Source organism: Hirundo rustica, chromosome 9 (genome assembly GCF_015227805.2).
Source record: "Hirundo rustica isolate bHirRus1 chromosome 9, bHirRus1.pri.v3, whole genome shotgun sequence".
Lineage (NCBI taxonomy): Eukaryota > Metazoa > Chordata > Aves > Passeriformes > Hirundinidae > Hirundo > Hirundo rustica.
The window spans coordinates 10,491,175-10,518,869 of record NC_053458.1 but is presented as its reverse complement, the minus strand read 5'-3'; the positions used below and the strand labels follow the sequence as shown (position 1 = coordinate 10,518,869).

The 27,695-nt window shown below is 39.8% G+C and overlaps 1 protein-coding gene across 10 annotated transcripts in view; it reads left to right on the top strand.

Annotated features, from left to right (window-relative positions):
• The window catches only part of ST3GAL3 (ST3 beta-galactoside alpha-2,3-sialyltransferase 3), a 174,714-nt gene that overhangs the window by 54,928 nt on the left and 92,091 nt on the right, over positions 1 to 27,695 (top strand). For all 10 annotated transcript variants that reach the window (XM_040072438.1, XM_040072440.2, XM_040072437.2 and 7 more), the window contains one exon: positions 9,674 to 9,766. In XM_040072438.1, coding sequence (XP_039928372.1) covers positions 9,674 to 9,766 — 93 coding nt within the window. The remainder of the gene's footprint in view (positions 1 to 9,673; positions 9,767 to 27,695) is intronic.

The window sequence follows — 27,695 nt, the reverse complement described above, 5'->3', positions numbered from 1 at the left end:
TCCCCTGGCTCCTTAAAAGAGTTAATCTTGAAGACCTCAAAACTGTGGGCGGTGTCCTGTACAGCTTTAAAATGTCATGTGCCTTCCTCCTGTCCCATTTCATCCTCTTTTAATGACCCTTTTTTATATCACTGAAGGCAGAACTTCCCAGAGGTGGTTGTGTCACTGGACTGTTTGAGTCAGTGACTCTGGTCTGTGCAGGAGTCAAAGCTGTATTTTAACATCATGGAACTTGGCTCAGGTGATTTTGTGAAATGTTGATATTTTGATGAATTGACAAGGAGGAAAGGAGAGGATTTGTCTTGTTAAAAAGGGAAAACCTATTTTATGGCTCAGCCTTGAAGTTTTCCTTTAGCCTGTTCACCAAATGATTTGGAGAAAATATTTCTCTCTCTCTCTCTCTTTCTCTCTCTGTCTTAGAGCCATGATGCAGGGCTGGTGTTCAGTGAAGTTGTGGTGATACGAGATGAAGGACAGTCTGATTAATCGAACTACCCACAGTTCTTTGAGACAAACTTTATTGAGGTCTCTGACTCATGGTGCTTACCTATGGCAGTTTGGGCAGTCGGTTGGGCAGCATTTTCAGACACACAGCTGCTCTTTGAAGCCAAGGAAGAAAAAGAAAAGGCATTTATCTTAGCAGAAGAGCATTCACTAGAACAATGTCTGGAGTTAACAGGAGGGCTTTTTTGATCTCAGTGATTCTGCAGCTGTTCTTACTGTTAAATGTTCCAGCTATTCTCTGTTTTCCCTAAAGCAGTTTGGATTTTTGTTAGTTTTGTGAGGGCACTTTTAGGCATATTAACTGCAAGGGTTCTTCCAGGTCAGGGTTGTGTTCTGTATTTACAGCAAAGTTTCTGGAAGAAACATTTTTCCTCCCGTAGCATTCTTCTTCTTAAGGCTTCAGTGTGGTACTTACTAGATTAATTGATGCCTGCTTGAATTCGTGACATCTGTCTCTAATATAGGTCAGTGGAGACAGCCTTTTTTGGACTACTGCTTCAGAAAGAGGAGTGAGGAAAATTCAAAACCTCATGACTATATACAGCATTTTGTAAAACTACTGTTAAACCACATTCCCCAATTGTGAGGTCACTTCTGCATACTGTCTAGAGCACTTTATTCACTGACCAGTGGTTTTTTCCTCTGAGTTTCAGTCCAGTCTGGAGAGCGGGGGGGAAGCACCCTTGCCATATCAAGTTGGCTTTTTCTTTTGTTTAGAGGAGTTAAATTGTTTTTTTTTTTTTTCCCCAGGCTGTCCAGACCTTCCAAGGAAGAGCTTAAAGGGCAGCTTTTATCACCCTTAGCCCTGGAAAGTTACTGAAGAAAGTGAAAAGGGAGGGTGTTGTGTAGTGTTTGTGTTAGATTTCCATCTCTCAGTAGCTGAGAGAGACCTTTCCAAGTGGAGTTGATTCCCCTAAGGTTTGGTGTTTTCCAGTTGTCTGTGCAATAGGTCTGCTACTGCAACAGAAAGGGTTGAACTTCTTCTGTGGGAAAATAAAAATGGCCAGACCAAAGATTCACTTGTTCCAATATCTTGTCTCAAAATGCTCCTCTAGTTTAGGAAGGAGAAAAATACACAATTGTGACACTGTCCTTGCTCCAGTGGCCACTCTGCAGCTTCTGAGGAGAGGAAGCTTTAGGGTTTCCCAGTCAGGGATGCTGATAAACCTCTTAACAGCTTTTGATCCCGTTTGTACATCTGGTGTCTATAACATGCTGATGTGAAGAAATCTGCTTGTTAACTGCATGTTATACAAGTGCTTCCTTTTATCTGTTTTACTATCTTCAGGGTAATTTTGCTTGATGTTCCAATGATATGAGAAACAGTGAATAATAAATCACGGTTGACCTTTTCCATATTATTCTGCTGTGCTTTACACCTAGCAAAATGCTGAGTCCATAGCTTGGTGCATTCTACAATGAAATTAACTACATTTTTCTGAAGGAAAATTTGGTGATTAAAACTTTAGTGTGACCGATTTGTTCTCATTTGGCATTTAGAACTACTAAGCGCTGGATTTTGACACTCAAATCTACTAAAGTGTATTATCTGCAGACATAAAACTGTAATTTTGGCTATGCTGCTCCAGGAATTCTTAGTTGATCATTTATTTTCCCCCTGCAGCTATAGGCTTTGGGGAGGTATCTTTGTTTTCAGATGTACTGATTCCTGTTAGTCTGAGTAGAGGGTTCCTGGATTCTGATTGGGTTAAGTTATTTATTCTCATCTCTTTAGCACTTGTTCATCTCTCCTGGACCTACACTGCTGGGTTCATTATACTACAAGTAGAGAAACCCTGTTTGCTGTCCAAAGAAAGCATTGCCTATTTGTAGATGTAACAGATGAGGGTTGGTGAGGAAGAATTACGGGTTACAGCAACAAAATTATGATGCTGCAATTTATCTTCCTTCATTCCTTAATTTGGCAAAAAAATTATGTGATAGGTGAGTATTTAATTTCCTACTAAACTTTTAGTTGCTTCACTTTGTATGGCCATTGCACTAACGGTGGTTTTTGAGAGGCATTTAAATAGCTTATCGCAGCATTTAATTTCTGCAGGTTTTGAGAATCACATGGCCTAACATCAGGGAGCACTGTAATTTCTGGCTTTGGGGAAACAGAGTTCATTCAGACATTCTTTAGAAGGTTCTAGAGAAAGGAGTTCAGCTAGGAATCCCAACTGACTGCTGAGAGAGTTTTTATTGCCTACTGAGTCCTAACACATCCCGTCTCCAAACAGTGTGGTTCTCTTCCATTAGGTTAACCTTGGCTCCTATCTGTAAAAGCAGAATGCTGATACTTTTCACTGAGGATGGAAACCCGGTATTTTGGACTTGCGGAAACTAAAATAGATAAAAGTCCAGAAGTATACATTGAGGAATTGTGTTGATTGTCAGCAAGTTACTTCATCATTAAGTTATATGTTTTTTGTCCAAAGGTTAGTAAATAATCAAAAGCTCAGGGAGCAGTCATCTTCATATTTTTTTTTTTCCTTCCCTTGGTAAACAGCTGACTTCTGTGAAAATAAAATTTCTGAATTTCATGCTTTTTGTTTAGTCTAACAATTGGTATTCTAGCCAGTTGTTTGTTCCTTTCCATGTTTCTTTAAAAACACAAACAAACTGGAAATGAACTGTTTTCTTTGCTCCTCATCTGTGTCTATTTGAACACAATTCTGCTTTTTCTCTGGGCTACTAATCTTGAAGGTAAGATGTAACCAAAACAGATTTTTTTTAAAAAAGAAGGGAAAGTTTACAGAAACCAAAGGAGATCAGGAGATCAGGGATATTACTCAGTCTTGGAGGAGTATGCAGCATGAGGTCATACACAAAATGTACCATACAGTTTGGTTGGATTTCTTATCTCCATCCTTTAAATCTGTTTTTTGTTAAAGTCAGAATTTTGTTTCTTTTTTTACTTACTTAAACAAATAAAAACTGTCTACCTTGAAAATTTCTTATTCTTTTTACCACAAGAATCCTGACACTTTTTTAGGCATTGATAAAAGGTTATTACTTGAGAAGCTCCAGGCAGGATTCTTGGGCCTTGGAACTAGAAGGGACAGTACAATGAGATATTCCTTTGTGATGGAGAAGTAACTTATAGCTGTATTTCTTAAGATGTTTATGTATTTAGCACTGCTGAGACTAATCTGAAATTACTTCTGCCTAGTGATCTAATTTCTACTATTGCAAAGATTAGGAATAGAATTTAGTGAGGAAACTCACTCCTCATGACTTTTTTATGGGTGGAAGCCTTTTCAGTGTGTTTGAGCAAAGATGGCATTTCAGAGGGTGAGTGGCATTGCAGTGTTACTGCTCTGAGCTGTCCCTGCCCTTCTGCCTGCCCTGCACTTCCCAAGGGCAGAACTGTGGTTTTTTATCACCTCTTCCTTCAGGGTTGTGAAGGTGTAGGTTGTGGGGTTTGGTGGAATGTCTTCAAAACTTTGTTTTCCTGCACCAATTTAATGTAACCTAATCTTCAGCTGCTGTTCTTGAGTAGTCCAAATAAATAAATAAAACTATGTGTTGAGTATCGTTGTAAATGAATTTCATGAGAAGCCACAGCTCTTGGTGGAGAAGCAGAATTTACCATTCATCATGTCCTTTTAGAAACATGGATTTGGATAATCTTTTCTTGTATTTGGCCATAGAACCTCCTTGGGGAATTTGCTTACATACTGGAGTAACATTTGAAAATATTTACATTTATTTTGCTGGCTGTAGGGCAGTAGATGCCATTCCCATCTCCTTCAATGTAAGCATTTTGCTTTTCCTCTTCTTTCTCTCTACTCATTCCTTTCTTTTGTTTGTTTACTTTTTCCTCAGCTGGAAAATAGCAAATATCAAATGATCAGGCTGTGTAATGCTTTGAACCCAAGTTTGCAAACTTGTAAGAACTGTAATTGGAGCTTCTTAAAATTCAAGTTCAGTTTTTCCCAGCTCACACTGTGCTCTTGGTGAGTGTGGAGCTCCAGCCCTGTACCCAGGGGAGGGTTTTGTGGTGGTGTCTTCCACTCAAGGAGACTCCACCTGAGTGACATGATGGTCACGACTCTACTTATGATGGCAGATGTGGAGGTGCATTTTTCAGTGCCCTGGTGTATGGCATTGATCACCCTGTAGGTGAATGTAAATGACTTCTCTTCCTCAGGCTGAGGAGCTGCATCCCCAAACCTGCTGAAGGTGTCCTCCCCTGCCTTTAAGTAGACTGGTTGTATTTGCTGTTAGCCTGGCTGTCTGTAGCCTGGATGTCTGTACTGAGGAGTTGATGGAGCACTTACTTTCTTGCCTCTCTATTTAATAGAATTCCTGACCAGTTGGGCAGGAAGGGAAGGCTGGTTTATAGTTCTTTCAGGGGTTTTCCCCATCAAATGGAATTTGTTGCTTTATAAGCATATATGATATAATGAAAAAGGATATGAAGGATTGGAAGCTGTCTATTTATTATACTAGAAGTGATGTATAAAACAAATACCATTCCATTTTCTGTGACCTTTTGATATTAATTGAAATACATACAAATGCACACCCTAACCATTCTGCTTGTTTCTCTGGTAGTGTATTTTTTTGAGCAGTCCTGCAATTTTGAAGCAAATCCTGTAGCTAGTTCTTACTGTATGCTGATTGAAATGTAGCCCTCGGCTTATCTGAGGGACACTGAACTGAAAGTTTTATTACAGAAGTCTATAAGTCCTTTGGCCAACACTGAGCCATGACTGTGTGTGGTGGATACATCTGATCCACTCCAAAAGGAGTTCTACCCAATTAAAATGCTCTGGATCTCACGTGGCATACCTATGGGGTCTCAGCATTAACTACTTTGATTTAGTGGTCTGCCAATTATGTGCTAATATTTCATTATTGCTCCATAATACCTCACTATGTTTTATATGCCTTCATTTCATGTTCTCATTCCGTTTCCTATTCATTTTCATGTATCACGACATACACTTTGTATAGCTGCTGTGTGGGCACAAGACTCAGGTTATTTTGAACCAAAGAGAAAGGAACCCCAGGGAGACAGATCAGTCTCTAGAGAGTGCATTGCCAAGGACTCCTTTTCCTTGTTTCAGAAATGTGTCAGTTCATATATTTTGTGGGCAAGAATGACAGCAGGAGACATCAGTCCTCAAATAAGATGATCTCAGGTAGATGAAGTTTTTTTATATTTACAATCTGCAATTTAAATTCCATGTGAAAGGCAAAGCAGCAAAATCTGTCTCTTCAAGTAGATTTTGTAATATTTAATTACATGAGCTTAGTTGTGGCCAGTTTTTAGTAATCTAAACACCGAATTGTATTACTAATTTTTTTTAAAGGATTTAGATTCTAGTCTATGAGGATGACATGCTGTCCCTGATGAGGACACGATGAAGGAATTAACCACGGTGACGTTTTCATATTTGAGATTAAAAGAAGACACACATCTGCCAGAGGACACACAAATGCAAGCAGAAGGAAAAATCTTGTTACATTTTCTAAATCCTCTGAAAGCAGCTGGATTTTTAACTTATCCAAATTGTGAAATTTTGTTGAGATTGATGTCCACATAACAGTGTAGAGAAGCACAGAAAATCTTAAGAATTCAGGATGTGTGCTGGTCTCATAAGAGAAAAGTCAGAAAAAAAAGCAAGAGTGCATTTTCTCTTCAGTGGAATAAGCCAATTACTTCCCTTTAACTTCACCCTCATGCAGGCACTTGTTTAAAAACAGCAGATGTTTACAGTTACTGACTGTGACTTGTTTTTCTCATTTATTCTGGAGATTTTTTTTTTTACTTTACCAGCTTTTTCCTGCACAAAATTTGAGCAAAATTTAAAGGGTCCTCAGTGTCATCTAATTGCATTCTTTCTCCACTAGCTCTTTAACTACCTCAGCCCAGCATGAGAATTGGGAGCTGGAATAATGTCCCCCAACCTGGAAGGTGTAGAGGAAATTTGCACCCTTTTGTCATAAGCTTCATGATGCTCCTGGCTGGCTGGCTTATCAGGATGGCCTTGGTGTCCAGGCACTGCACTGGGGCTAGTGAGATGAAGCTATTTACTGGCTTCTGAAGCACTAAGAAAGTAAGAGTGTTTGGTATTCCCATTTGGAAATAAAAGCGTCATCAAAGAAGCAACAATATATGCTGCAGTTTAGTAGATACGTTGTCATCAAATACAAAGGAGATGCTCATTTGTAGACTTCAGTTCTGTATAGTTCTTTTATTACAGAGCCACAGAGCTACAAACACTGTGATTTTTCAAAGCTGGATTTGTTTGAAAGATGTATAGTTCTCTATGGGATGCTTCGTGCAGGATGTTTTGCATCCTGATTTATGGAAGACCGATCTCTGCAAGATTTGTGGATCTTGCAGAAAAAAAAATAGCCTCAAAGCAAATGTATATATCTAAAATGATGTTAACTTGGATAGCTTCATCCAGTAGCAGAATGGTAAACTACCTCGCTCTAAATTTGCTCTGGGTTACACCTACTGGGGGCTTATCATTATGGGCATATTGGCAGTTGCAGTTTGCAATGCCTGTTTCAAAGGGATTGAGCAAATAAAACATGTCCCTAGATGGGTTTAAAATGTAGAGTGCCCCTTTCTAGTTTTCTATAGCTTGCTGACTCAAAATGCAGCCCCAAGAAAGGAGATGAGCAAATGTTGAATGATACGAGATGGCAGCTACTGTTGGCTTAGAGGAACTGTTCTGCCTCTGGCACTTTGGATCATGAACTTCATCACATCCAAGAAATGTTAACAGCTCGGCCTGGGGGCTTTAGCAGCTCTGAGTGTCTTTGTGGGTTTGTACTGACAGCTCCTCTCCATCAGTATGCAGTGATTGGCATTCGGGGGCTCACATGCAGGAGGGTCTCAGCCTGCTATTCTTGTGCAGAAACACCATGATGGGCATCTGAGTGACGTTTTAATTTGATAATGAAAGCACTATTAAAGCAGAAAAGAGAAAAATGCCTGTGTTTGTGGCACAAGATATTTTGTGTGACCACTGAGGTCATTTGAGACAGGCCTGCTGTTGAAATAGTTATACAAGTTTGCCAGCAATGACTCACTACCATGGTGGCTGCAGATAAATTCCGGTTGCTTTCTACTTGTTTTGGAAGGTATTAGGGGTTTCTGTATGTTGCCTAAAGAATAAAATTCTAGTAATGCTAAGGTTTGCTTGAAAAAAGTTAAAATTTCCTGCATTTTTTCATATCTGAAATGCTTCCACCAGCTATGATCCATGCATTCTGCTGTCCCTTTTGAATGTGTCAGGAGAGGATACACTTTAGCATCATTAAAACCTTTTGTTTTGTCAGTCCTTCATGGTGCCTATTTATAAAGAGATCCTGACTGGCGTTAAGAAAGCAAATAATTTTGGATGCTCATTTCTCAGATGTTTCCTCATCTCTCTCATTTAAAGAAATGTATTACGATATCACTTCATCACGTATGAAAACCAAACTCATGGATTTGGGTTGTGCTAGTTCATGTTAACACCTGTCTCTTTCTCTCCATGTCTATATCATATATTTAGCGATATCTAAACTCTATTGTAAATAATTGGCAGTGTAAATGGCCAAGTGTATTGTTCTGCTGTCCTACAGATGAGGAATTTTGATAGTAAAATATTACATGTTTGGACCATAACTATGCAGGATATCTGTGACAGAATTAAATAGGATCCATGTTCTTAAGCTTTTCACGGTGCTTTATAGCTTAAAAGATCTTAAGAAATTAAATACTTACAGTGACTATTTATCCTCTCTAATTTTTCTCTTCCAGCTGTTGAAGGTTTAGATTTTTATTCAGCAGAAATAGATTTTGTTCTTTAAGAGCCACAGGGGTTCTGTATATATCTATATATTCAGAATTACAGGGGTTCTGTATACAGGGAGACCATTCTCCTACAGTTCAGGTGCTATAGGAGGTTTTATACTGTATGTAGCTAGTTGTAAAATTAATTGTCCATCTATTGTTCATCTAGTTGGAACTGGCTACTGGCCTCTTGAGAGGTGATGCAGGAGCAGTATAAGAAGAATAGTTACTATCAGTTCAGCCTGGAGTTACTGTCCTTCCTATGTGTAATTTTGAAACTGAATCCACATTCAGTGCCGTTAGTAGTAGTTTGCTGGTTAAGTGATATTGGTGATGCCTGGGAAAGAGCATGATTGGGATAATAACGGGCTCTTCAGAACTGATTTTGTGGTTCTACTCTGGAGTTGCACTGTCATCTTCATTTGAAGAAACCTTTCATTACTTCCCCGTTGCTGGTAATGATATAGCAAGAACAGCATTATTGATTGAGTCTTTGCAACTTCCACTGCACGTCGAGTGTGGAATTGTAAATGGTTTTTTTGTTTTTCTTTGAAGGAATATTAACAATTCTCATATTGTGGCTGACACTAAAATATCTAATGTTACTTTGAAAGCACAAGTGAATTAACCCTTGTAATGCTTTAATGAAATGGATTAATGTAAAAATGTTGCAGGTGGTCTATAGGGACACAAAATTAAATGTTTTTTTTCAGGTCACTCAGTAGACCTATGGTAAATACATGTGTTAGACTGAATTATCTTAATTGAGTTGCTACTCTTTTCTGTATGGAAACTGGATGAAAAAAACTCTACATACTCTAAATTTGGCCCAAGAGTCACTAGCCAAGCTGAATTAAGACATACCTCAACAAAGCAGCAGCAATGTCATCTCTTCCAAATACTGAAAGCACTCCTCCCTTGATACCCTGCCAGTACTGCTTGAAGTTTTGTTTCAAATTCCTGAAACTATCTTTAAGTAATCTTCTAAACAATACTTTTCTATAATTTTAACTTTGATCATAACTTAGAAAACTAGCCAAAACAAAGTGCTGTTTATGTCTTTTTTCCTTTTGAAAGGTTGAAGTCTAAAATGGTATATTGATATTTTTCTTCCATGAGCTTTACCTTGGTAACTATGAAAATCTTTAGCAAAACTAGTGATTTAGTGGTATTTCAGATATCTTTACCTCTCTCCTTTGTTGTTCTTCTATGGTGCCATAGCGCAACAAATAAATAATGGCCTGTGTTTGCAATTACTCCCAGCGGCTGTTTTCTGCAAAGCTATACGGAGCAAAATTACTTGGATGATTGCAAAAACTAGTTCATAGCCAGGAGAGTCCTGATTCTGTACTTGTTTTTCCACAGGCCTCCAGAACTGGCATCAAAGTATGCCAATTTCTCTGAGGGAGTGTGCAAGCCTGGCTATGCATCAGCGCTCATGACTGTCATCTTCCCAAAGTAAGTAATCTCTGTGGGAGTTTTTCTGCCACTTCCCATCAAGACCTCTCATCCTTCAAGGTGGGCGATGGGCAGAGTTTGTCTTGAAAAGTGTCATTACTGTGTCACTTGGTTGGTTCACGGAGAGACCAGTGTTGAAATTCTGGACTATTTGAGTCGTCAGTGGCAATGGCTTAGTTCAGTGGCAGACTTCAGTCTGACTAGGACTTTTCCTCACAGAGTAGAGACTTATGGGTGTTGAGTAATAAAACAATTTTTGTTGTCAGTGCATGATACAGATGTGTGGTCAAGCTCACTGCTCGTACCAGATGATGCAATGCTTAGGAAGCTTTGGTCATGATTAAGTTATCTGTAGTAAAGTGTGATGTTTTGTAGTTGGTTTTGGGTTTTTGTTGTTCTTGGGAGAACAAGGTAAAGCGTCCCTCAGGTGCCTGGAGTTTGTAGAATTGCTGGGAGATAGTTCAGAAGATAGATCGGCAGGAACATTAATCTGTTGAGGCTCAAGGATTTCAATTTGGTGCATTGAATGGAAAATTTGACCAAATGGTTGCTTGACCATTGTACAAGCTTCTTGTACACATGGAAGAGATGCTCTAGTGCAATGATCTCTTTGGCTGAAGAGGTTGAGGACTTTTTAACATAACTGGCACTTTTCCAAAAAGATATTTTATTTCCTTTGAGAAGGGAATTTCCATGATCTTTGTATTTAGGTTGAGTGATTGCAGCTTTCAAACCAAGCCTGAAACTGGTGATATCTTCTGTCTTTGTTTTTGTTGACAAGCATGCTGTCTGGAAGCTTTTTTAAAATAAAAAAATACATCTGACATTGCCTTGTAACCAGTAGATACTACAGACAAGCCTTAAACACAAAACAAAACACTAAAGTTCTCCATCACCAGTGTAAACCAAACAATTATCAGTATTATCTTCTGTGAGAATTTTGGAACTCTGGTTAGAATATAAATACTAGAACTGAAAGTGAGTGCTTTTAAATCTGTGTTTGTGTACATATTAAATGTAAATAGTAGAGAGTAGGATGAACTCATTATTACAAAACTATTAATCTTATTTTAATTTTAAAAAGACTTTGGCTTTGAGAAGGAGGTTTTTAACCTCCTAGAATCTGAAGTGATATTTATTCTCTCCCTCAGCAGCTGCTTACAGATCTCTGTTCAGTCACCTCCTCCCAGTAGTTGACTGCGTTGAAGTAATTCCATGGTAAAAGGTACAAACGTGTCTCTAGTTGAAGCAAGTGGTTGTTGACTTGTTCATATGTTGAAAAATCATATTCACAGTCTTAAAGACAGCAACTCACCAGGTATTTTGTTCAGGTGCTCATCTAACATGGACCCTGAAACTTAGCTAATGTTGTCATTTTCTCCTGCGATGCCTTTGATTTCTTTACCAATTTAATTCAGTGTTGGACATTTTATTATTTTACCAAGTACTGCTGTAAGGATGGCTGACCAGTAATTCTGAAAAAAAATCACTTAAAATTGCTTCTCTTCTGCAACTTTCCTTATACTTGGAGAACTTTGCAAAGTTAATATCACTGAGCCAGGTATTCAACATATTTAGAACTCTTAAAGCCAAATTATCATTCCTGTTCATTTAAAGATTTGAGCTGCATGGTTTGTTTTATTCTAGCTTTTGTTTTCAGTTGATTGTGTCATTAGGAAACCATCAGCTCTACAACTGACATTTTTTAGGCTTGGTCTTTGCTGTAAAATGTGTGTTTTTCTTGGGTGTTTTTAATATTTGGATAAAGTTGGTTTGGCTGTTTTCAAGCATGAATAAAATGAATAAATGTTTTCCCATTTTAAGGTTTCTGACTTTTTAGTGCAATTTTAAATGTAAATAGGCAAAATATGGTGGAAATAGTTGAAATAGAATAAATATTTCTCAGAGGATGCAGCTCTTCTTGGTAAGTGCTTTTTTACTGGTAAAAATGTGAATTCAGACTTCACCAAGCATGAGCAAGTGCTGGATGGATTAAAGGGCAATGGCCTGAGAAATACCAAGATGTGGTTGATGGCAAGGAAAGACTAAATGTGTGATTGTGTGTTTGTTTTAATGAGGTCCTCAGTCGATCAGTTCTCATTCTAGCAATGCTTGTTCCCTTCATCAATAATCCTATCTGGAAAAAGTCCTAGGTTGTAGAGTACTACATAATGGGTCACTTACTTTTAGAGACTGATCTGGATTGCCTGATTTAAACGGCCACAGTCCAACAAAATATATTTAATATATCCAACATGAAATAAAACATCTGGGAGGAACAAATGGCGATTTTACCTTCAAGACAAAAAACTCTGTCTTGGAAACAGGGAAATATTCATATAATCTTAACAAAATACCATTTCTTAAGTGCTATTTCGTATGTACACAAAAATGTTGAGACTTTTCTGTGAAACACTGACTTAAAATTAAAATACAAAACCTCACAATCGAAGATTTCTAGAATACTGTGTCCAGTTTCAATGGTGAAGTGTGAGAAGGGAGGGGAAATAAGAGATGGAAGAAAAACCACAAAAATGAACGACGACTTGCTTAAACAGTAAAGTAAACAAGACTCCTAGAAATAAGTCATCTTTCTGAAGCAGAAATTGTATCCAAATGAGGAGAATAGGAAAGAGCATTAACTCTGGCAAGTTAAATATAAACCATAATGAGGTAGAGCAAAAAAAATGTTGAGGAACAACTTTGTAAAGACATTAAAAAAATAATAAAGCTTTTTGTCTAACTGTCAAAGGCAGAAAGCCTGTCAGAGATCCCGATGCGCTGATAGAAGTTTATAATATTACATGTGAGCTAAGGGAAGGCAAAGCTGTAGCAGAGAAGTTATTTGCATTGCTATTCACTGCAGAACAGTTCCCATGTGGACCCTTCATTTCCAGGGGACAGGCTGGGGGAAAGTGACAGAAGCTTGACGTTTTGGAGTGAATTCCTAGCACAAAGAATTGCTAGGAAAAGTTCTCACTCAGTGAGGAACTCGGTGCTGAAGTTGCTGAGTTACACATGGTTGTGCTTAAATTGGCCTTAGAATGGAAGAATGAAAAGCAGTAAACGTGCTGGGCTTTTCAAAAAGGGTCTGCGGGGTTGTTTGGGAAAGTGGAAGCTAAGAGCAAGCCTGGTTTCTGTATCAGGCTCCTCTTAGAACCTAAAAATAAATAATAGAATTAGTGTCTGTCCACACATAGAGAGGGGACAAGTTGTCTTCTGCAGCAGGAACTTCTGCCCTGTAAATCTGCTTGTGTTGTTTCAATGACTCGATCAGCATTTGATAAAGGTGATTTAACTAATACAACATGTCTGGATTTCTTAAAAAAAACATAATACACACACACACACACACACACACACAAAACCCCCAGGCAAACAAACCCCTGCCTGATAAACCAAAAATAACCAAACATTTGCTGTTTCAAAGATTTTTAGAAAATTAAACTAGTATAATCCTGTAGTGATTAGATAGTGACTAGGTTAATAGTGGAAACTATATGGAAAAAGTAAAAAGATTGGACAGTACAGGGATGTTACTCCCGGAGTCTTCTGGAAGAAAGTGTGCTGGGATCTCTGCTGTTCCAAGTGTTCATAAACTACCTGGAATGGAGGATGAATAATAAAGCACTAGCACATTTTTCCAGGTGTTAAGACCAAAAGCTGACTGTGAGGAATGTCAGAGGGATCTCACAGCAGTAATTGGTGGGGCAAGACAATGGCAGGCCAAATTCAGTTCTGATAAGATGCCTTTTGTGGAGAAGACTGAGCGGAGTTTTTGGTGTGTGGTGGATTTAGTTGTGCCTTAGTTATACTCTGGGAAGTAGAGGAAGCAGAGGGTGTTCACAGGCCTCTATAACATAGTGAATGACATGGTTTGACAAGATTTGGAGATATAAAATGCAAATATGGAGTTCCAGGTTTAAAGTAAATAAAGGTACGTGCTATTTCATGCTATTTCCAGTTACATTTTTCTGAGAATGGGCTCCCTAGTGGGCAAAAGATTTAAAAATATAAAATATAGTCTTAAGTATTCAGGTGTGGAACTCTCTAAGTTACATCCTAAATGGAGGTTGAGGGCACCTTGTAGTTTGATGTAGTCCCTCTTTCTTAGGCTTTTTACTGGAGCGTTGTCCCATGGACACAGACGTCAGGTATTGGGCAAAATGGATGTCTGGTCTAATTCCTTGCACCCATGCCTTTCTTTTCTGGGGTTATTTAATGATTGTGCTTTAAAGGCAGAGTGACATAGCTTCAGAAAAATACGCTGTAATCTGAGTCACGAGAGTGGCTCCCCTCCAAAAGAAATGGGTGCATGATCTCAGTACTGCATCTCGGTGTAAGGTCTGGCCAGCTGGGCTGTATCTGCTGCTCACTTTAAATGAAGGAGTTATCTAATTTTTCACTTTCCAAGACGATAAAATTCTGCCTCATGCAAATCTCCCAATAGCAGATAATGGCTCAAAGTGCCTGAAGTGAGGTTACTGGTTTCAAAATGATACAAAGAAAATGGCAAGTGTGTTTGGTAAAATGGCATCAGTAGGTTGGTGAATTAGACTACTGTGTTCAGTGAATTACATTATTTTAGTTGGTCTGAGGTCACCTACAAGTCTGGAGTTAATGCTTTGACCTTTTTGTAGAAGGCACTAACTTGTATTTGCAGTGGTAACACTGCAGTCTCCTGCGTGTCTGGCCTTGCTGTGGAAACGATGCTGCCTGTGTACAGCTCTTTCTATGCCCTATTCTTTATCAAAGGAGAAAAGAGACCTCTGCCCACAGTTTGTGGCTGACATGCCAGCCTGGGACAGTTCAGCTACTCAATACTCAGCTGCAATTTTCCAACCACAAGCTCTTGTAATTTGGCAGCAAATACTAAAAATTAGAGGAGGCGGTAAATAGAGAGGGAATGTCTGCAGCCTGCAGTCTTGTGTATCTGTGTTTGGTAGGGGAACATGGCAAAGAATTATTTAAAGAGTATCTGAAAGTATTTCAGAATAAAGGAGAAAGAGGAAGTTCAATATACAACAAATCTGTTGGTGTTGTGACCAAGAGAGTGAAATTATCGTTTGTGATTCAGGTACATAAGACTATTTTTGCACCAAGGATAATGATTGTAAGCATTTTCTAGTCAATTGGTGCTAAGAAATAGCTTTATATGAATCACAAACCTTTTTAAGCCAATTCAGAAATAAAATCATTTTGGTTTGTTTGATTATTCTGGTGTGAACTTTCTAATGATTGGCAATTGGTATTTTCCTTACAGTAATATTTTTTCACCCTCTTATTTTTCGGTACTGTAGCCTGCTCTTCACTCAGACGATAAACAGCTCTCCTGTAAAGTCTTCTGGATTTATATTTTCATGCTGAATTGCTTCTTTGTACATAAAGTTCAAAATTTTTAAAGCTGTCATATCAGCCGAGAGTGCATGGCACGGATTTATGCCAGCCACAGAAATTTCAGTGGCTTTCTCTGAAGTTGTTCTTCTGTGGGTTTTTGCTGATGTGTAGTTCCCCCTTGATTTTGTAGGTCATAGACTCCTGTGCCTTTATCCACTTCCACAGGCTGGGGGAATATAGAGGGGCAGGACCAGAAAGCCTTTCTTTAGAGTGTAAACTTGGACATCAGACCTTGGTAAAAATTTCTTCGCAATTGGTGTCTTACAGATATGGTTTTGCATTTTTTATGCTTTAGGAAAAAACCACATTCTTATATGTAAATGGAGGATAGGGACTTCGGGTGGAACTGGAGCTTCAGCAAGGTCTTTAGTAGGAGTCAGGGTAATTTTAAAATGTGGTCCCCTGCTCCTAAATATTTCCACATTCATTTCCATATCTCCTTTCAGGAAGCTGTGCTTCATATAACAAGCACACAATAGCATCTGTCCATCCCACACATTTCTGCTTTGTTGTTTAGATTTTCAGAAAAAAAATATTCTAGAAAGAGAGGTTTTTAACCCTCTGCTCGGAACTTTATGCATGTCTGGCTGTCTCCACGCCTCATGAATTACTGCCATGCCCAGCATGTGCTTGTGCTCAAGTGACAGGGCATGAACTCAGTGCTTAGGGGCTGTCAGTGCAGGTGATGGCTGCTTCCTCTGTGATTAACTATTTAAGGAGAGCAGAGGAAGGCGAAGGATGGCAGCTTCATGTGGTTCCAGAGCGCTCTTGGAGAAATCGGCTGGATAATTAATGTGCCACTGAGGATTGCTACAGGGAATCAAAGCTGTTGCCTGACTGTAGTGTGGTGCGTCAGCTGCACAAATTGGGGTCTTTTCAGGTGCAGTGGACAGTATCTCTTCATTTTTTTAGGTTATATAAAATTGTATATAGATATGCTGAATTAGATATTGTAGTTATTGATAGTTGGGTTTTTTTTGTCTTCTAAATATAAGTATAATGTACATCTCATTTTGAAACACACGGAGGTGGTTCATTTTGTTAATGTGAGCTGTGAAAGCAGCTTGTGTTCAATGAAGAGTGGACACATCTCAAGACTTCCACTGAAGTCAGGGTCCCTGTGTCCCAGACACTGCTGTGAGGAAGTCTTTCTGCTTCCTGAAACAAGATTGCTGCTGTTCTGGGAATGGGGAGTACTCAAATCCCTTCCCTTCCTTAAATCTCTTGTTCTGTGCATGTGCCTTCATTCAGGAATAGTGTATGATGGTGACAGAGGTTGTTCCAGAGCTCACAGTTAATTTGGAGTCCCAGTAACTGCTATAATCACAGCTCTGGAAGGAACTTCATCGGTGCCAGTGCCCAAAAGGGTGCCTGGGGAAGCCAGACTGCTGACCTGGACTCTTCATCACCTGTCCCCACATCAAAGATTAAGAAAATACCATTGTTGCCATTTTGAGGTTTGAATTTGAGGGGACAAGCTGATGCAGGTGTATTTTCTTCTAGGTAGTACTGAACATCATCAATTTCCTTCATTTTCTTGGTTAACTCGAGCTAAAAGAGATCAAGACTTCCAGGAAGGGAAAGGAGGGATGAAAGAGAAGTTGTTGGCGCCCTGGTCAGTTAAGCTGTCACGGTTTTCCGTTTCTCCAAGCTCCAGGCTGTTAAATGCCTGACCTGTGCCATGCCAGGGGATTGAAGCCTGCTGCTGCTGCCCCTTACCTCCTCTCACCTTCTTATTCTGTGTTTTGTAAACCCCAGGCTAAACAAACACTCAAGCCAAACCACACACCCTCTCAAATGACTCCTGGTGTCTGGGTAGCACCTCCCCACGCAGAGCTCTGTGGCTTTTCCAGTAACACATCTTCCCATGCAGCCAGCTGCTGTTCCACTGTCACTGCCGGCAAAGGGAATATCTTGCACTTCTCTACCTTTCTTTCTTTGTGAATTTTATGAAGTGGTGCCTTTTTTCTCCTTTATATGTTGGTTCTGGGAAAACTCTCAGCATTTTCACCTCTGCAGTTAGTGTATTCGGTATTATATATAATTTGAAGGTAGTTACTAAGAGGATGATTAAAAAAAAAAAATGTATTAGTGTAGATTTTGAGTGACAAAATTGGGTCAGAGTATACAACAGGTATAATTCCCATGTTTGTTTTATTGTCATGGACTCAATTGAGATATTTAAATCTCTCATACTTCGGCCTAAAGGTGACAGGTATGTTTTTTCACAAAATACTTTCACTGCTCCTGGCTCTAGTGAATATACAGCACAGTCTGTTAGGAGACGTTTGCTTTTAATGTTCGAACTAGGATTGTTGTCTGAGCTCTTGTTGCTATTTATAACTGGGCCAATTGGATTGCTCTTCACAACAGTTCCCTTGCACCTGCCTTGTCTGTAGGAGGAAGGTGGGATTAAGAAGCAGCATTTGTTAACTCCTGTCCAGAGTGTTGCAAACCTCTGGTACTGAAGTGGTGGTAACCAAAGCTTTGTTTAAAGTGTGGTCATATAACTTAATTTCTCTGTGGCAGATTCCGTGCATTCATTTTTTATTGTAGAGAACAGTGCTTGGAAATGTAATTCCAGAGAGGAGCAGATGAAACCTGACACATAACTTTACTGTTAGCTCTGAAATTCATGCACTGATTGACCAGCTGGAGCTCGTACTTCAAAACAAAATTCGGTGGCAGCAGCTCATTGCCTCACTTCTGGTGATGTGCATGCTGCTGCAGCCAGGTTGAAGTAGACATGGCATAATGTAAGAGTAGATGTAAAAGAAAAAGAAAAGGCTCTGTTTCTGTGTCTGCAATCACCATTGTTTGCATGAGGAGTTCATGCTGCTCTGCTGCCTGAGTGAGCAGAGCTGCCTGTGCACAGTGCAATGAACTGGATAAGTAAAATAATCCTTATAGCTGAACAAAAGTTCTCCCTCCTCCATCCATCCACTTGTTTTGTGCAAGGTTATTTTTAATCCTGATCAATTCACTAATTCAGTTTATGAAATTACCATATCATTATACAAACCCTGCTAGGGGTGCAGCTTGAGAATTGAAGAGCTAAGGTGATGGCACTGCAAAAACTTGGTCAGCCAGCCTGGGCAGCAGGACAGGGATGTGGGGAGCTGATGCTCAGGAGGCATAAGTAGGGTTTCACCTTCAGTTCACGCTCTTTCTATCCCATGTTGACTTTTTAACCTTTAAATAAATGTGTATAGTAATACATGTGATTCCCATGTGCTGATCATGACAGTAGATTCTGTATCAGAGCCATTTTTGGTGCTAAAATCTCTCTTGTTTGACCTCTCTCAAGAGTTTAAAATGAAGTACGTGTATCCACGTGATGTGCGGGCTTTGTGACTGAAAAGTCTTCAGAGTCTTTTTCGTGACTTCGGAACTGAGACTGTAAAATGAAAGCTGGAACATGGACACAGGGACTTTACTGAGCATGTGCCTTTCTGGCTTCAAAAAAGATGCAGAGCATATGTGTTCTTGCTTTAATATGAGTATATTGCATCATATGTTAGAGTGGGAACAGGACAGGTTTCGTTGTTTTGAGGGTGTTCGGGTTTTTTTGCTTCTTCTTGTTGTTTTGCGGAATACTAAAGTTATTAATAAATTGTGGACTGTTAACAAAAAGAAAAAGGAAGGACAGCTTTGCAAATGTATAAATAAATAACCATATTTGCGTGAGCACGTAAGATTGTAACAGAAGCAATAAACTTAATTCGTGCCACCAAATGAGCATATTTTATTGTGCTTGTGTGTTTGGGCTCTGTTGCTGTGGCCCATCTGCTCTTAAAGCTATACCAGTAAGAATGTTTGACTTCCAGGAAAATCTTGCAGGAAAGATTGCTTGAGGATGTAAATCCATTTGAATTAAGGAAAATATCAGTAAGCATGGAATGCAAGAAATGAAAAACATCAGTGAGCTTGAAGGTTAAGCTGTAATATCACTGTGGTTTTGATATACAAGTCTTACCTTCTTTTCCTCACATTCCCATAAGAAAATATTTTTATCTCTTTTGATTAAAACTCTGACTTTGACTTTCTGAAGGTTCGTATTTACTGGTTCAGACCACCATCTTCCAGAGCCCCAAAAAGTTCCTTGGTATCTTTGAGACTCTGTATGTCACCAGTGGTGTCTTCTTGCTGTAGAAAAGTGTGCAGCTTCCCTCAAAGTTTTCTGAATTGTGTTCAGGAGTGGATAATTGTTCCTTCTGAACTCCCTACTGGTGGCTTTCATCACATTTCCTATCTTTGGGTAGATTTCAAGTCAAATTATTTTCCTCTTCTATCTTTTCTATCTTTCTCCCTCCTCTATTACTGCTCACTTTGTTCTATTATTGAAACATTTCAGGAGTGTCAGTGTATGCAAATACTGTCACTGAGCCAATGTACATTGGCTAAGAATATGGATGAAAAGGCCGCCTGATAATTTATGCAAGATTATTAGACCAAATTAGAAACAGTCTGGGGAGCCCTCCAACTCTGCATTAGGCAAATGAAGGTAAAAACTGAAAAGATTATAAATTCTCTTTGTAGCAGTTTGAGAAGTCGCTTAAGAACATTGTTCAGATAACGTTGTAGAAACTCTGACTCCGCTGCAGAGAGAACAGCAAAAGCTCCTTTGGCAGCTGTTTTCTTGGTACCTTTACTACAGTTCTGAGCTACGTATGCAGCAAAATAAAATCCATAAATGAATTGCTAAATACTGTCAAAGCAATGCTGTTGCAGTAGTGCCAGGGATCACAATAGCTTGGTGAAATTCCTGTAGTTTCCCAAGTTTGCCCAAGCCAAAACACACGTAATGCTGTCAACCAGGGCAAAGGCATTGCCACACACTGCAGTGCAATGGGGTAGCAGATGTCACTGTATTACTCACTGTGGGTTTTTATTCTCCTTCTGTCTTGCTAAATTCTGGAGATTTATTCATTCAGTAAAAGTTGTTTCCTTTTTGTGTAATCTGCCCTACGTTTAAGAATGATCATGTCCTTTTTCTCCTGAAGCACTTTGATTTACTTGCACAGGAACTTCCTGTGTGCAAGTCAGGGCTGTAGCTTACTCCAGTGTCCAGCCTGAAAATCAGAAAAACTGTGTCCAGCTTTCTTGAGAAGTGTTTAATAGTGATTCTTCTGGAAATCATTGCATCTGCCATGCTAACTTGCTCTTCTTCCAAGCTTCAGGATTATTTAAGTTTCAAGTAACATGCCTTGTACAGTTACTGGAAAAGAGAAAAGAAGATTTGAGGTTTATATGGTTTCCCCTTTGTAAACTGATACTTGTGTCATGCCAATTTTAGCATGTTTCTTATCTGTTTATCAGCTGTGCCAGCCTAGGTTCATGTTTCAAGTGGTGATATCAGTATGATAAAGAGATTGCTGAGAAGTTTGTTAATTTATCTTGGAATGAAACAGCTCTCAAATATGTGTGACATTCTGTGGGTTCTTGTAACACCTGAAACTGGAAGAATATATAACTATGCCAGTGCACAAAGCCACAATGATTTTACTCCTAGATGAAAAGGTCTGAGCATTTGATTGACTTTGGGCTTGCCTCTTTAACAAGAGTCAGTCTTTGCTGCCTTTAATGAAAGGTGATGCTCTGTTAGGCACCAGAGGTGTTTGTTTCTGGGCTTGGGTATTTTTTCCTCTTTTTTTTTATATAAACAGTTTACACTGAGAGTGAAAACTGGCCCATGCTTGAGCTGTTCTAAATACAAACGGTTCCCTTGAATGCTTTAGGAAAAGTGGAATAGTTTTAAGTCACCTAAAAATGAAAAGCAGGGGAAAGCTCTTTGTGCCACAATGAGTTTCCCTGTCCCTGAAGCCATCCCAGAGCTCCATGATGTGCTATCCTGGGCTGACCTGCAGCGTGAGCAGGTCCATAGGGTGGCAGCTGTGGTGGTGGGGGAGTCTTGCCTCCAGTTTGGAAAGAAAACACCAGCTTTGGAATGGTCTCAGGGATGTTCAAAGCCACACCAGCTGCTTCACCAGGCAGTGAATTAGGGATGAGTAGCACAGCATATATCTGTCCTGGGAGTTTTGTTTAGGTTCTAAGCATCTGTTTGGAAATGTGTAACAGCACACAGCTCCAGGCAGCCTTAGTGTAACCTGTGGCAACAAGCAACTTCTTAGAGCCAGTGGTGGCCAGCTCTTTTTGCTTTTGATTTGTTTCTTAAACAGTGTCTGTGAAGTTTAGGCATCTGCAGAGGAAGATGCTGGTCCCAAGGGTTTGATTAGCCAGGCCAGCTCCCAGTCTGCTGTTGCTGACTTATTCCTGCTGTTCTTGGAACATCTGAGAAGGGATGTCGAGAATTTGAAGGAGGCAAAATATGATTACAGGTTCTGGTTTGAGGAAATAAAACTAGAATAAGGAAATGACAAAATTTCTTTGTTTTTTTTTTTTTTCTTGTTGGGGATTTTTGTCAGTATATGTACCAGGCATTTCTTCTCCTTAAGACAGATCTGATCTCCTGGGTAATAATAACTATTTATGGAACAACAGGATACCAAACAGTTTATAAACATTAGGCTTGTTTACTTGTGCTCTTTGACTCCTCATTTCACGCAGGGGTTTCCTCATCTATCAAGAGTGAAGAAACCTGTCTGAGTAGGCACATCTGTAAAGAAGTAGTTGGTCTTGCTCTGCCATAGTAGCCTGGTAGAAGATCTATCCTGCTCAGTCAGAAATTCCACCTGTGCTCAGTGAAGAAGGTATTTTAGCAGGGAAGTAGTCATCATGTATTTTCTAAAAGGAAAGAAGGAACCGTTCTGCTTCATTCTTCCAGCTCTGGCACCTGCTGCTAATGGAGGGTGTGGATTTGAAATGCTGATCTCCTCTGTCTCTTCTCTGGGAAGCAGATTCTTAACTCTGCATTACTAGGACTTGCAATAGCTGCAATATCCATGTCCAGACAGGATATGGAAGAAAACAGGCCTAATAGTTTGGGTGAGTTTTTTCTCTTTATATTAACAGAGCCTAATTTCCAGTGTTTTGCCATCTCTTGTGAGCTGTTGGACAGAAAACATGGAGGGGAATTAGCAATTCATTCTGTGGAATTAACTGCCAGACACTACACCCTCTCTGAGATACGGGAACAATGATGGTTCCAGGCCATCCAGGAAAAGAGGAGAGAAATCCTGTGAAGCAAGCCCTGTCTGGAGTGCTCTGAGATACAGGATAATTCATGTAGAAATTCAGAACTGTGTGATATCTGCAGTGCTGACTGATGCGCACTTTGTCTTCATCTAAACAGTGCCTGTGCAGTGATGAACTGCTGAGATGTTTTGACAGATGCCAGTCAGAGGGATGTTTTTGACAGGTTTTTTGTAATGATTAACATCACTAGAAGCAGTTGTTTGGGTTTCTGCATGTTTGTTTTAATGCATCTCTTCTTTGTTTCCCTTTCACAGCAGGGCCCAGTTTACCATAATGAGATTCAGGAAGCTGGAATCAGTCTCAATTAGTGAGGTTACTGTAAATATTTTCATTGACAGAACTATCTTTATTCAGTTAAGGTCTCAAAATACTTGAATGTTGTCTTATGTTAAACAGAAGATCCAGTAATTCAAATGAAGTGATACCAGTAGGGCAGTTTATTCTGAGATAATCCTGTCTTTAGCTATTCTAAAGAAATTATACTCCCTGAAGATGCAGGAAGTCAGAGGAGAGATGCACGAGGGAAGAGGAAAAGGTTCCTACAGACAGATCTAACGGTATTTAACCAGTTGCCTCAACTTTTCAGAAGTACACAAGCACTGTTGTCTGCAGTTGGTAAACTCAGTAATAATTTGAGTTGTCTGTGTCTGGAGAACTTGGAGCAGCCATCAGTGACAAGTCCCTATTCCTTGGTGGGGAGAGTAACCCTAAGAATCCCAGACATCTGGGATACTTAGGCTGATACTATGGCTCCTCCTCTGGCTGAGCCCTCAACAGCTTGTTCACAGTGACCACTGCAGCTAAGAAGAAAAAATTAGGTGGGAAAATCAGTGTTAAACACTTGAAGCTTTTCTAGACTTGTGGGACTGTCTCGCTTGTAGAAGTTATTTTTTAGCATAGCACTGACTTCCAGCAGCTACTGAGGTGTTTCTTTTAATACCCAAGACTTGGCATGTCAGCTAGAGATTTAGACACACAGGAGGGGAGGTTTCCAAGCTTGTCTGTTACATTTTATTTTGGGTTTGGGGTTTTTTTTTTGGTGGATTACAGCTCAGCCTCTTCATGTCAGACCACTAAACCAAATTTTAAAAAACTAACAGTTGAAATTCTTGATCAGTAGCTTGGAAATAGCTACAAAACAAGGCATAAAATTAGCCAAATGCAAAATTCTGAATATACCTGTCATCAATATCTTCATTTCATCTGCTGCTAGAAGATTTTGGAGACTTGTCTTGACTGTGGAAGCCAAGTGTCAACTCTTCAATACTCTGACTTCATAATGCATTTCACTGCAGTGCTAGGGAAGAAGATGCTTGTTCTGTGTCTGGTCTCCCAGGATTTGTTCTGTGTCATAGTCCTGGGGTCTTCTCTCACATGCAAGGCAATTACTTCCCTCCTCTCATTTTTGTCCTCAGAGCTCTTCTTTTTGCTCCATCTGCCTTTCTCTGTGGGTGGAGATTGTGTCACACAGATTGTGTCCCTCCTTTATCTCTCTTGGGCTACATCTCTGTTTACTTTTTTCTTTAAATAAGATGGTAACCTTTGCTCTTCACAACATTTTGAAGTCTCCTACAGCAGTTTGTAAATCCCGTGTCAGGAGGCATGTCCAGTGTGCTAAGTCCCAGTCATGCTGCTCCCCAGCTGAGCTTAGCTGTCTGTAGGCTTCCCAAAGCACAGTAATGTATAGAGGAGAACCTGAGACAGAGCTCTCTTCTCAGTTTTTTGGGGGAGTTTTGGATGGAATGGGAGGACTCAGAGAGAATGGGAGGCAGCAGAGAGAGTTAGAGAGCATGTGCTGGTGGACCAGAGGGTTCAGGCTCCCTGGGGCGTATCAAGGGAGCACAAGCAGTAGTTTGGTGGTTTGCAGTGGGCCACGGGAAGGCTTTGCCTCCTGGGCCCTGGAAGTCCTCTCAGTTCCCATTAGCAGGTATAAACCAGTGAGCATTGCTCAGGAAAAGACCCTACAGTTAATCATCCCTGGAGCATGACAGCCACCTTCACTCTGCTGAAATGCAGTGAGCTGGTTTGTTTCCCAGCAGACTGGTTGCTCATGGCTTATTATAGAGTCTGTTTGGTGCTCTGTTCTGAAGACTCTTTGTTCAGGACAGCATGTTTTAGAATATGTTTGTATGTGCTAGCAAATTTTTTGGGTTGTGCTTTTTTTTTTTTTTTTTTTTAAAGGTCACCTTGGGTTTAGGAGAGTTTAAAGACCTGCAACAGCTAAATAGATAGAAGGAATTCAAATAAATCCTGAAGGTGGTTGGATTGTGGAATTCTTTTCAGCTTTTCTGTCTGAACTTCCTTAAATTTGCCAAATTACTTGTTTACATCCATATTCTAAGGCCGTCCTGGCTTTATTTCCTACAAATGCCTTAGAAATTTCCAGGTTTTCTTCAATTACAGTGTTCCATTAAAATTATCCCTGTAGTATTGCCTTAGTTTCTTCACGCTGCGTCATTTCATTCTGACCTAAACCTGTTTCTCAACTATGGAGCTAAAATAACTACTACTATTGCGCAGTTCCCTTTCTCTGTGAGATTTATGTTGCCTTTGCCTTATCTGTCCAAATGAATGACAGATGTTTTTTCATGGGCTGGTCCATGGTTTTATGCTGCACAGCACAATAGGACCTCAGCTTTCATCCTCGACTCTGTGGTGTTTAACATTGTGAGTAACGTTCCTAGAGGCTACTGGGTTATTCTGCTGGCAGAAGATTATTCTGCCCTTTCTGTGCAGGTTTTTTCTGCCTGTTTTTGCAGTTTTGCACACTGTGCTCTTTGGGTAGCTCTGGGGTTATGAGCCACTGCCTTATCTATCCTTTTCCTTCCATGGTAAAATCTATTTATTCTCTGGACCACCATGTCTCCCGGTATGCTGTGATACTGCAGTGCGATACTACAAGTATGAAAACACTTGTCAGCTTATTCTGCTGAGCCACTGTTCATGATTTCTGTAACTGTCTGCCTCTGAACCTGTAAGGAACTATTTGGCAGCTGGATGATAATGATCTTACTTTAACATTTGATGTGATGCCATGTTTTTTGTATTTGGAATGTACATTGGAAACAGCAGAAATTAGTTTTGGCTGGAACATCAGTGCAATCTTGCAGGCAGTAAATAACAAAGACTTTAACAGGAAAAGAGAATCCAAACACTTTGTGTTCTTGGTTAGCTTGTATGAATCAGCAAGTCTCTGTTGCTAAATCACAAGATCGGATTGCTAAATGTAACCCAAATAGTATAGCCATGTAGAGACATAACCCATGGGATTCTGCTCCAAAACTGATCTACAAAAAACCAGCAAGCTGCCTCCTCTTCACATAGCTGAACCCTGAGCTGGGACTTTCTCTTTTTAGTATTATTACAGTAATGTGCTGCTTTCTCCTCTTGTTTACACTTGTATTGCTTCTTTTAGTCTCTCGTAAAACTGCTATTAAGTTCATCCTTCTCATCTGTCATACTTTCAGTGACAAGATCTGCCGCCTTTCACTGACTCCCTCTTTTCCACTCTATTAAATTCAGGCTTATTGGCCTCTGCAGGACTCTGTGGACAGTTACTGCCTACCACTTAACTGTTAGCTGAGTTAAATGTAAAACCTTTCTGTCTTTCCAAGGAAATCCGGGAAACTCTGACAGCTCACACAAGCTGTTTGCAAGCCTATAGTGGATTTAATTGCAAAGATAAATTATTAGATGATGCTTTCCTGTAAAATGTTCAGAATTATTTAATCCTTGTATGTGGGTACCTGAGATCAGGGGAAGAACAAGATAAGGCAGAAGAGAGCTCATCTGACTGAAGGAAAAAGAAACTAGATTTAAATTCCATATTCTTTGTCTGCCAGATGTTGCCACAAAGTACCCTACAAGTTTGAATGTGGTAAGTTTGAGCAGCATGTTATGTAATGCATAGACTAAGCATGAAAATGGTGGTCATGAACCTGCCTTTGGGAGGAGGAGAAGCTGATCTGTGGCTCTTGTGCCAGAGCTCATAAGCCTCTGGGTTGCTTTATTCTCTCTGACATGGCTCTCCTGCTTTTGGGAGCAGGCTCCTACCTCGCTGTGTCTGTGCATGCCAGCTTGTCCCAGCAGCACAACTCTGTGTTGCATAGCGTGGATGTGCTGCGAAGTCTCTGACTACGAGGTGGGTTGGAGTATCCATTGGGTTTTATGTTGCATTTCTCAGTTGTGCTCCTTAATCAGAGGGAGGTGGAGTCCAATACATTGTGAGCATCTAGGAGGATAAGTCTGGGCATTGCAGAAGAGTAAAACCACATTTATTAATGAGTGATCAAGTGTGTAACAGTGATGGAAATCATTGTAAATTAAACACGGTATTAATAGAATAAAGGCTATAAAAGTTACAGTTCAGCCTCGTGGGAAATTTGTAAACATTGAATCCTTTGCTGTCTTTGTTATTTCTTCTTACAATTTTCATTTCCAGATGCTCTGAATTACATTGATGAGGAGGGAATGGAACCCCTTACCTTTCTTGCATTTCAATTTACAGACAATTGGCCAAACCTCTTGACTAAAGCAAAAGCGAAGAGATTTTCTTCTTACCTGTGTTGGTTCAGTGTAGTGTTCTACTTCTTGAACTAAGCAGAAAAGACCAATAATGGAAATTCTTGTAAAGTGCTAATTTAATGTGGTATGTCAATGTTTTCTGTAGTGCTTGTACCATCTGCGTTGAGGTGATTCAACTCTGAATTTACTGTCTTGGTTTGCCTACAGTGGGGAGGTAATAAAAAAAAGCCCAGTAGTTATGTCTATGCTTTGGTATCTGGAAGAGTGAAGGGGAAGGTAGAATAATTCAATTACGAGCATAAGAGCTCTGCCTGCTGGGACCTGTGCCATGGAAAAGTATAGATTTCATTTTTTCCCCTAAAGCACGCATCTCCTGCAAGTGCTGTAAAATGTACTTATAGGAGGAAGGAAGCCAGCTGAGGTACCAGGGCAATAGTCAGTGTGTGTCACACCGCTGCAAGCACTAGGAATTATGTAGGAAAATAAGCATTAGCAGAGCTCTGTGGAAGCAGTCAGTGTATTTCATAGCAGACATTCAATAGTCCATTAGTACTTCTGGTGACATTTCCATAGTGTCTAAGGTGCTTATTAAAAGCACATCCATTATGGATTATGCTTCAAAAAGGAGCCATTTGTGGGCATGGATCCCCCACTGCAGTGTAATATTAATGTTGGGTTTTAAAATTTATTTTAAAAGAGAGAGAGGAATGTGCCCAATGAAGGTATAACTCAATAAATCTTTGCTGTGTGCATGATGCTTTATACTGCTGTGGCATAAATGTGCTAAGAAAAAATGCATAGAAAATATTTTCACAAGCTGACTCTGGTTTCTTTTGTGATCGGTTTCAGATCC